Source organism: Geotrypetes seraphini, chromosome 8, assembly GCF_902459505.1.
Source record: "Geotrypetes seraphini chromosome 8, aGeoSer1.1, whole genome shotgun sequence".
NCBI lineage: Eukaryota > Metazoa > Chordata > Amphibia > Gymnophiona > Dermophiidae > Geotrypetes > Geotrypetes seraphini.
The window spans coordinates 16,255,162-16,266,678 of record NC_047091.1 but is presented as its reverse complement, the minus strand read 5'-3'; the positions used below and the strand labels follow the sequence as shown (position 1 = coordinate 16,266,678).

The following is an 11,517-nucleotide window of genomic DNA, read 5'->3' as shown; positions in this document are numbered from 1 at the left end:
CACTATTCATTCAATTTTCTATACTGTTCTCCCAGGGGAGCTCGGAATGTTTTATATGAATTTTTTCAGATACTTAAGCATTTTTCCTGTCTGTCCTGGTGGGCTAACAATCTATCTAATGTACCTGGGGCAATGGGGGATTAAGTGAGTTGCCCAGGGTCCCAAGGAGCAGCATGGATTTGAACCCACAACCTCAGGGTGCTGAGGCTGTAGCTTTAACCACTGTGTCCTCGTCTCTACCACCTGCACTGGATTACTGCTGAGTCTAGGCCATTTCATTTTCATCCTATGCCGCCTCATTCCAGAACACCTTTCAATTGAAAGAGACTTGCCTCCTGTGCATATATGCCTCATAGGTATTTAAACTTCTTCATATATCACCCCATTCCTGCCCTTCTTTCAAAGTGTACACAATGGCGCTCTGCCCCCTCCCCACTTCCACATGCTCCTCCCCACTCCTCCTGCCACATGCGCTGCTTCCCCCCCCCCTACCTCTGTAACGTTCCTTGTGCGAGCAGCAACTCCCAACTGCTGTTGCGTCAGCATTGGCTCTTCCTCAGACGACACATACTAGGCACAGGTCCAGGAAGTGATGTCAAAGGAAGAGCCTACTCTGGTATAACAACAGCTTGGGAGTTGCTGCTCGCACCAGGAACATTACAGAGGCACGGGGGAATGGCAGCAGGGGGCAGAGAGGAGAATGGGTGCCTTCGCCCTCACCGAGACGGTGCCCAGGGCGGACAGCCCCCCCACCCCACCCCACCCCCCTTACAACACCACTGATCTTTAAGTCTGTCCTCATGTGTTTTATGTTGCTAGCTGCTCTCTGACCCGACTCTGTCCTGTTTATGTCTTTTTGAAGGTGTGGCCTCCAGAACTGCGCAGGGTCCCCAAACAAGATCTCACAAGAGATTTACACAGAGACACAATCGCCTCCTCTTTCCTGTTGCGCCCAAACATCCTTCTGGCTTTTGCTGTTGCTTTGGCCACTTTAAAATCGTCAGTTTTCTTTTTTATTCATCAAAGTTTGGCATGGCCTTCCTTCTATAATTAGAGTTCTCGCTCATCTACCCACTTTTCATAAAGTACTGAAGCCGTATTTATTTCAGAAATTCACTAATGATCCTTTTTTTTTTTTTTTTTTCAAATAATCAATCATAAAAGATAAAATTCTGGCCTAAAAGATATAGTTTCTGTTCTAATCTCCTGTATAATTTTATTAATATTTTGTTAACCGAGTAGAGCCCTCCTGTTGGGATGAATTGATATTAAAAAAAAATCAAAAATTAGATTATGATCACCCCCCAGGCCCTGACGCTCTTTTATGCCCAGAAGTACGTCATCTCGATAACATATTTGCTTTGGTTCCATTTTGGGGGTGGTGGTGGGAGTTGTTTATATTTTTTAAAGCTCTTTATGTACCACTTAAACTACAAATAAGATCAAAATGGTTTACAAAAGAATTCAATAAACACAATGAACAGAACTCCATTAAAAACAGGAAAGAAAAAAAGAGAACAAAAACCACATACACACAGGTTAAAATAAACAACATAATCCATACTGTTCCTATATGATTTGTTTACTATGCTACCGTTTTCATTTGTTGGTTGTGTATTAGGGTTTTAAGATTTTTTTTTAAATATTTCTCTTTTATTCTTTCAAACCGAACACAGGTTGGAAAGAAATATATGCAACAGGTTCTCAATGTCTGTCTGTAGGCACAATAACGCCCTGAAATTTTAATGGACTGGGACCACAGTTGGCACATGGGAGAAAACCGACACAAAGACACTTTCATTTTAAAAAATGGGACCGAGGCTTCCATAGAAATGAGACTTATGTGGCAGGCAATATGGACTCCACTTCGCATGTGGAAAGCTAACTTAAAGCAAGACTCAGTTTGCTGGAACTGTTTAAAAGAGGAAGGAACTCTTGATCATATGTTATTTCATTGTACTCTAGTCCGCTCTTTTTGGACCTACGTCTGGAACACCATACAATCTATTACTAACTGCTCAGAAGAAATCTCTATGGACATTGTAATCCTTCACTCTCAACACCCATGTTTCACACAATCAAATTGTCCACCTAAACTCATTGATACCATGTTGGTGACTGCTCTCATGCACATTCTAAAAAATTGGAAATCACCTTCGCTTTTTGGTGGAACTCTCCACCAACTCTCATACTCTCTGAGTATGTATCATAGATTTGAATCCTATGCATATGAGAAAAGAGTTACATTCCGAACCTGCATGAACTTGAAATATAACAAATCTCCATGGTCATTCTTAGATTCCTATGTGCGCTCATCTTCTTAGACACTCCTGTTATCCTTTTTCTTCTCTTCTCTTCTCTCTTTCATTTTTCTTTCCTTTTTCCTTTACTGCTCTCTCTCATCTTTATCTTACATATCCCTTACATGCACCCTCAATAATTGGAGCCTTTGCTCCTCTATAGCTAAACATAGATTTGTATACTCTATATACAGAAAGCTTTATTTTGTTTCTATGTACTTTAAATGATTCTTGTATCCTTTAAAATACTTAATAAAAATTATTGAACTGAAAAAAAAAAGAAATGAGACTTCCAAGAAAAAGACCCCAAAGCATTTCTGTGAGAGGTCGTTCCAGCTTCTGCAGCACTGAGGCTCTGATGCACTGAAACATAGCAATTAGGCAGTGGTTATTCACACCCAGTTCGCAAAACACAGCAATTAAGTGGCGGTTTATTCACGCCCAGGTCTTGAAGGCCACCGATGGGTTAGGTTTTCAGGCTATCATTACTGAATACGCAAGAGAGAGGTCTGATCCCAGTGGAGAAAGTACTGTTGATGCGTACTATCTCATACTTTGTGTGTGTATGTGTTATCCCTAATAAACACACACACTGCTGCCACCACCCATGTTTAATTTTATTCAATTTTCTATACTGTTATCCCAAAAGAGCTCAGAACGGTTTACATGAGTTTATTCAGGTACTCAAGCATTTTCCCCTGTCTGTCCCCATAGGCTCACAATCTCTCTAATGTACCTGGGGCAATGGGGGGATTAAGTGACTTGACCAGGGCAACAAGGAGCAGCGTGGGTTTGAACCCACAACCTCGGGGTGCTGAGGCTGTAGCTTTAACCACTGCGCCACTCTAGAAGTCAAAATGTAGCAGAAGTGAACCAATGAAGCCATTGTGACATCACTGATGAGGTTGGCTCTTAGGCATTGGTGGAATGCGGCATTATGACATCACAATACCAGCTCTGGTTAGCAGAGGCTGAAACTCTTCACACTATTCATTAAATTTTCTATACTGTTCTCCCAGGGAAGCTCGGAATGTTTTATATGAATTTATTTAGATACTTAAACATTTTTCCTGTCTGTCCTGGTGGGCTCACAATCTCTCCACTGTACCCGGGGCAATGGGGGGGGATTAAGTGACTTGCCCGGGGTCACAAGGAGTAGTGTAGGTTTGAACCCACAACCCGAGGGTGCTGAGGCTATAGTTTTAGCCATGATGGGTGGCCTCTGCTTTGCTTCATAGTAAGTTTATACAGAGACTGTTAGCGATTTTTATAGATTCACACAGGCTATTGTTTTTTTTTTTTGTTTGCAGTTTAATTTGATACCTTGTCAACCTGTGACCCCTGATAAAGGCGTGTTAACCGAAACACGGACCATGTCGGGTCCCTTGGTTGTAAAATAGTGCTAACATTAAGGGTCTTTTAATCAAGGTGCGGTAAACCACCTGCCGCGCTAGTCGCTAACGCCTCCATTGACCAGGCATTAGTTTTTTTGCTTGCCGCAGGGGTTAGCGCGTGATGAAATGTCCAATGCGCTAAGCCCGCATTGATAAGGCTCCCAATCTCCTACAGAATTGCATATAAAATACTACTCGCGTTTAAGTCTTTAGCCACCAACGCCCCAGAATTCATTAATAGACTTCAGTCACAATCTCAAAAACTTGTAGGGCTCCTTTTACAAAGGCACGCTAGCGGTTTTAGCGTGTGCTTAGCGTGCGCTAAAAGGCCACGCACGCTAGCCACTACCAACTCCTTTTTATGTAGGCGGTAATTTTTCGGCTAGCGCTTGCTAATCTTGTGCGTGCGCTAAAAACCCTAGCGCACCTTAGTAAAAGGAGCCCTTAGTGATTCCATCACTACGCCAAATAAATTACGATTCCATCCGATCTTCTATGTTCTCTGTAACTGCAGCCCTCACTCTGGAACTCTAACCCAACCTACATCCGGGAAGAATCTCGACTCTAACGTTTCAAGTTGAAACGAAAATCCTTTTTATTCAAAGACGCCTATGATATATGAATCTTTTCTCTAATGGATTATCTCAGCCAAGATTACCATTTCCTACTGTTCTAACCTCTCAATTTAATGGAGTTCTCCCTCTACCCTCTCATTTCTTGTACCTCCATTGATTATAATTGTACGTGTGACCCTATTTTTATGAAGTCTGTACACCGCTTAGAATTATGATAAGCGGTATAATAAATTTTTAAATAAACTTGGAAACTTGCATTAGTGACTTTTATTCCACCTTAACCTCGAAATTCTAGGCGGACTACAAGAGGTAAGCTGGACATTTCCAGGAGAATTACAGGTTCGGGTCGTACTTGGACACGACTATGACATTGTCCGAATTACGGGATACTTGGTAAGGCATTAACTTGTCTTTACAAAATTCTTGAACAGCAGGGTCTTTATTTCCATTTGGAGGGTTTTGTAGTATTTAATTTTCTTTGTTGTTGCAGATTTTATTGTGAGCGAGCCAAATAGCTTTCTTAAAGGCTGCTACGTGTGCTGTCAACTAATACTGCAATTAGACAGTGGCATCTTTTGGTTAAACTATAAAATCCATCCTTTCAAATCCATTGGTGGTAACATCTAATGGTTTTATATAAAAAAATGGACTTTACATCATAATTGGATTCATGTTATTCTTTCCAAATACACAAAACATTTTAATTCGGCTCTGTTTAAGTCCAACTTCCTCCCATCCCACCCCCACCCCCGATAGAAAGAAGTCTATGAGCCGTGCTTTGCATGTCTTCCACACTTGATTTCATTTCATCAGATTTGTTCCATTTCCAAGGCCAATTTAGTTAAGAATGCTTTGGTTTTGCACACAAAACAAATAAAGCTGAATGACATCAATCTCCGGTTAAACTTTTAACAGCCGGCCCAGACTGTTTCTCAACCTTCTCTCTTCACTGGTTAAATTTTGGCCGGATATTTTTGTCCGGCCAAAATATAAGCCAATGGCATACCCAAATTTTTTTTAAACAAATTATTTACCCAATAGCTCCCCCAATTAACCAGAAAAATGGTTTTTATCAATTCTATGTGCTTAATGTTGTCTTTTTAAATTGCTCTTTGATCAATCTTTTCCATTTCTATTAATTCATAGACAACTGTTGGGCTGTGAGGGGGGTGGTGGAAGGAAATAGTTTGAGGTTCTAAACCCAACACCCACCTGGATTAATCAACCACCTTTAGAAAAGTGTCCTTAACATTATAGTTTTTATTTTGATCTTCTTAAAGAATGGGGTAAAGATGGTAGGTACAATTAAGGCTGCCCTCACAAGAGTGAGGCAAAGCCATATAGGATTGAAGTGAGTATCTTGCTGGAAGAAGAAACAGATATACTTGGACTTTCTTGTTCAGAACTGGTGGTGGAAGACGGATAAGGGGAGCATGCCTTAGAAGACAAGAAGATTTAAAACTGAACAAATGAGAGGACAACATCTCCGTCCACCTCAATGCTGTCTATCTGCTGGACATTGTGGAAGCGATGGTCAAAGTTGAAGAGGGGCTCTCCATTCACAAATACCTTGAAGCGATGATTGCCAGAGCGCACAGACAGCTGGAAATTGAAGGTAGATCATGAAAATGAAGATATTTTGTTACATGTCTTTACTCTTGGGACAATAAAGATATTACAAAAAAAAAAAAAAAGATTGGAGCTCAGCACTGCCGGCTGTGGCTCGATGACCATCTTAAGCACTTTCATTTGGATAAGCAGACTCAAGACACTTTAGTTAGATGATTTTCAGCCTTCAACTTAGGAGTCTAAATATGTCTGAAATTTTATCTATAAGATCTTAATAATAGATGGAGAAAGAATACAGATAATATAAGACAGGCAGGCTGGGTAGCCCAAATAATCATTTTTAAAAATTTTTTTACCTCATCTATCTATAAAACTTGCAAAGTTTTATGTTTAAAAATAGGATTTCTTCAGATTAATCAATAATCAGAAAGCTAGAGCCAATGGAAAATGAAAGATTCTCACAATTATAGAAGGAGAGCAGAAAGAGAGAAGGAACTTGTGAGAGGAGATAAGAGAGATATACAGTAGAGTGGAAGAAGAAAGATTGACACAGGGAGAAAAGAGATAATTATACAAGTCACAGGATAAACTACAGATGTATGATAGAAACGTTCAGTTTGTTTGGTTTTCCATCTACATCACATACATGATTTTATTTTATTTAGGTTTTGAGCATTTTAATTTTTTAATTTTTTTTTTTATTTCAGGGGGCTAATGTCATCAATAGAGCACACTTTTGATGACACTGGCGAAACCTGAAATTTAAGCCCTTTTCCTGTCATTTCAGGGCAAAAACAATACAAAACAACATAGAAAACATTATTGAAATTTCCCGTGTTGCTTCAAACAAATGAGAATCTCTAATGATTACTTGTATATTTTCAACAATTTAAGAAAGAGACTCTTACTTCGAAGTACTCGCCAGGCCTGAAGGGATTGTGAGCCAAGTCTCTTTCTTCACGACCCCATCCTCCATTGAGGAAGCTGTTCCTCACTACACAGCATTCAGTCATCCGAGGGTTAATGTGTAGAGCAATCTCGTTGGAGAAGCCCACCTTGAAGTTGACATGGAAACTAGAAACAATAGAATAATAAACCTAAAAAAAATATTATGAGGAGGAGGAAAAGCAGAAACGTTGATGCTTATAAATTTAAGATTTATCTGGGCAGCCTCATGAGTTACTGAAACAGATCTTCTGAAATTCCTCTACTTTGGACAAGTTACATTTTGTCTAACCAACTTGTTAGCTAAACAAAATGTGGGTACTGGCAGATGGAGTGTCTGAGGCTTTCTGGATACCTATCCGTACTGTTGAACCAGTGGCTTAGCGAAGGTAGGAGGTGCCCCTCCTTCCTCTCCACCCCCAACTCCTTCTGTGCCCCTCATGCCCCCCTCGTACACTCCCTTCCACGGACCTCTTTAAATCTTTGCCAACGTGAGCAGCTTCTCTGGCCTGCTGCTTGCACCAGCGTTGCCTTTCCCTCTGATGTCACTTCTTGGCTTTGCAACCATCCCATATTCTCCTATTGTGAAGTGGTGGCAAAGCCAGATAACAGTGTCTTGGATGGGCCTTTCCACATCTCCCTGCCCCACCTCCCAGAGAAAGTAAAAAAAATAATACAGGTTTTGTATACCCATCCAAGATCTTTCCCCTCTCTCATTCGTGGTGTCGCAGCACCTGCCTTCCTATCTCTCAACCCCCATCCCTCCCTGGTATACGTTGTATGCGTCCCAGCATCTGCAGCGCTTTATTTCTGCTGTTGGCGTTGATGCCAAAGGCTTCCTTTTCCTGAAGCTCACCAGACAGGAAACAGGAAGTGATCTTAGCAAGGACAGGATACAGCAGAGGGAAGTCTTCGAGACTGGCACCAGCAACAGAAATAAATCGCTGCAGGTGCTGGAACATATGCAAGGTATACCGGGGAGGTACGGGGTTGAGAGATAGAAGGGCAGATGCTGGCAGTGGAGTAGCGAGGGTGAGAGGTGGCCAGGGCAGTGGCGTTCCTTCCTCTCCTCTGCTCTCATCTCCACCCTCCACTCCTTACCTGATCCCACCTGCTGCTCACGCTCATCCCCTTTCTCCTTACCTCTAGTTGAAGTTGTTGCTCACGGCGGTCAACAATGTGCTCCTCGCGACCTATGTGCGACACCCAGAAGTGACATCAGTGGGAGAGCCGATGGGGTTACAAAGAGCACGTTGTTGACTGCTGTGGACAGCAACTTCAACTAGAGGTATGGAGGAAGAGAAGGGGGGCATGTGGAGGAGGAGGAAAGAGAAGAGGTGGGGGACAGAGGGGTGGCAGCACCCCACCAACTTGGCGCCTAGGGCACAACTGCCCCCTATCCCCCCTTACTATGCCACTGGATGGCGGGACTCTGAAGACGGGAGAGGTCAGTGTGGTGCCGCCATTGTTGTGAAGACTATGTTATTGTTGCATTGTAATATTCTTCTTATCTTGATGTACACCTGTTGCATGATTTTGATATTTTGTTACATGTCTTTACTCTTGGGACAATAAAGATATTACAAAAAAAAAAAAAAAAAAGATTGGCGCTCAGCACTGCCGGCTGTGGCTCGATGACCATCTTAAGCACTTTCATTTGGCTAAGCAGACTCGGACACTTAAGTTAGATGATTTTCAGCCTTCAATTTGGGAGCCTAAATATGACTGAAATTTTATCTATAAGATCTTAATAACAGATGGAGGAAGAATACAGATCATATAAGACCTGACAGACAGGCAGGCTGGGTAGCCCAAATAATATATTTTTTTTTCATCCTCTGTCTATAAAAATTGCAAAATTTTATGTTTAAAAATAGGATTTCTTCAGATTAATTAATATTTGTCATTCAGTTATTGTCAGAGAGGAGGCTTACACATTCTCTGAAAAAATGATATACCAACTACTAAGTTCTACAAGCCATGTGGCCAGAGCCGGCATTAAAGGGGGGGGGAAGGGACAAACAGGGCAGTTGCCCTGGGCCCCACAGCTACAAGGGGCCCCTGACAACCTGGATTTCAACTCACTTGCTGTTCTCTCTCCCGCAGCCTGTAAATAAATTTAACACATGCTGCAGGACTCTCTGCGCATGCTGCTGCTGGCTTCCCTCCTCCTCCATTAATGAAATGGGAAGTTACGTCATGAGAGGACATCCTACCTCACCTCTCCAGGCCGTCGGAGGGCTGCTTGTAGCTGTGGGGCTCAGGAGGAAGAGATGAAGATAATTTGACAATGGGGTGAGGGGAAGAGAGATGGGACCCCCCATCCGCTGGGGTCTTGCCGAGCGCTCCTCGAGCTTCGGGGCTAGCGGTGGGACATGCTAGTAGCAGCCCATTCACTTCACTCCAATAGCGACAGCTTTCTTCCTCTACCAGCAGAACTACTGGGATACAGATGGGGAGGCAACTGGAACCCAGACCACAAAGACACATGAGAGGGGAGAAGCTGACTCAGGAGGGAGAGAGTTAATGAATATGCATGAGATGTGAATTGGTCTCATGCATATGCATTGAGTTTACTCCAAAATACCAGCCCACTTGGGTGGGCCCTGCAGAGGATGCCACATGCCTGGGTCATGATGGGAAAGGAAAAAAGGGTGGGATAGGAGTATTGGGAAAGAGACAGTTGATGTTGAATGTGGAGGGGAGGAGAGGAAGGAAAGACAGACAGGGTAATGCTGAGGATGAGAGATAAAATGGCATTGTAGATGGGGAAAGAAATAAAGAAGATGTTGGATTGTAGGGGAGTATGAGAGGGAGAGACGGAGGAGATCCTGGATGCCTGTACTGGAGAAGGGGGAGAGAGGAGATTCTGGAGGAAATGGGAGGAAAAGGGACAACACTGAATCGAAGAGGAGAGAGGAAACTGGAGGGAAGGGGAGACTCTGGTTGGAAGGAAGGGAGAGAGAGAGAGAGAGAGAGAGAGAAGAAGGAGACACTGGATGGAATAGGAGGACAGAGTTAGTGAAATTCTGAGAAATATGAGGAAGAGGAAGGGGAGGTCCAGAGTGAGGGAAAGAGATGGAGATGTTTTTTAGGTAGATGTAGTAAAAACAGAGAAATTTAAAGATTGTGTAGTAGTAATTAAATCTAGACAGAGGCAGAAAAATAAATGGAAAAAACTGAAAGGAAAAGATAGTGCTGGTGATAGATGTAATGGAGGAAGTGAAGAATTTAGGAGAAGAGAGAATGACAAATGGACAGGAACCCCTGGCAAGAGAGAGTTAAGAGAAGACAGAGGAAGGCAGAAACTGGAGACTGGAATCAACACGATTAGAAAAATTAAATTACTAGACCAGGATAAAGCAGTGTCATAGCTGTGCTATTCTGCTCTAAAGGTTAATAGATAAAAACACAACATACCGTATATACTTGAATATAAACCAGGATTTTGGGGCCAAAAAAATTGGAGCCAAAAAACTGGCCCAAAAATGGGAGTCCCGGTTTATATTTGGGTCATCCCCCAGTGACCACCCGAAACCCTCCTAGACTTCCTGCAGGCCTGGCTTAGGCCGGGACAGGAGGGATCCCTCCCGTCTCCTACGTCGGCCAACACTAATAATTACCACCTCCCTCCTTCCCTCCCTTGCGTACCTGTTTCCTGGTGGTCCAGCGTGTATCTCATGCTGAAATCCTCCTGAAGATTGTAAATGTAGTAGCTAGCGGCGCACCTGGGCCGGCAACAGGACTGAGCTTTTTGTGCTGCTGGCCAACCTTGCACCACTCCTTGATAGGCTGCCGCAAGTTCTCACGGGATTCGTGGTTCTCGTGGCAGCCTATCAAGGAGTGGTGCAAGGTTGGCCAGCAGCACAAAAAGCTCAGTCCTGTTGCCGGCCCAGGTGCGCCGCTGGCTACTACCTTTACAAAGGAGGATTTCAGGTGGGAGGGAAGGAGGGAGAGTGGTAATTATTAGTATCGGCCGGGGCAGGAGACGGGAGGGATCCCTTCTGTCCCGGCCTACCACTAGGTGGTTTAAGTTAAGGGGAAGGGTTAATCTGCTGGTTGGGTTAGAGGGCAGAGGGGAGTATGGGACAATTAAGCCATTGTGACATCACTGATGAGGTTGACTTTTTTTAGGGGGAAGAGGGTACAGGAAAGGAAGGTGGGACAGTGTTCAGAGCCTGGCAGAGAGGGGAGCTTGGTTCACAGCCTGGTAGGGAATGGGACTGAGTGCAGGGAGGAAAGGGGGCTGGGTGCAGAACTTGGCAGGGAGGGGGGCTGAGTGCAGAACCTGACAGGGCAGGACGCTTGAATATTAAGCCGCCCGACTTATATTCGAGTCAACCATTTTTCCTCCTTTTTGGGGGAAATGGGGGGTCTCGACTTATATTCGAGTATATACAGTATATGGACAAAAATTACATGGAACCCTTAAGAAGCCAGACCCTGCACACAATGCAACACCATAGAAAGAGAAACGGTCACTTGTTTCTTCATGTACTGTAGAAAATATAAAAATAGCAGGTATAAATTGTAAAAACTGACACATTACAAACTGTACATTATAAATTAAATAGAAATACAAAATAGAAAATGGAAAATAAGGCGATAGCTTTCAATTAGATTAAGTTACTGCATTTTTAGAGACAATAGAAGGGTCCTTCCCTGTTATGTTCAATAATGACCCTATTGTTCCTTTACTGTTGATGTAGTTGTTGTCTCCCCCCACCATGCAGA

General features: G+C 43.1%; 1 protein-coding gene across 1 annotated transcript in view; it reads right to left on the bottom strand.

Moving 5' to 3' along the window:
- Positions 1-5,015: 5,015 nt before the first annotated feature.
- Positions 5,016-11,517, bottom strand: part of LGALS4 (galectin 4) — a 37,275-nt gene continuing 30,773 nt past the window's right edge. The window contains exons 10-11 of the mRNA XM_033953608.1: positions 6,747-6,912; positions 5,016-5,871 (exon numbers count right to left, since the gene is read on the bottom strand). Of these exons, the coding sequence (XP_033809499.1) occupies positions 5,725-5,871; positions 6,747-6,912 (313 nt within the window). The 3' untranslated portion in view covers positions 5,016-5,724. The remainder of the gene's footprint in view (positions 5,872-6,746; positions 6,913-11,517) is intronic.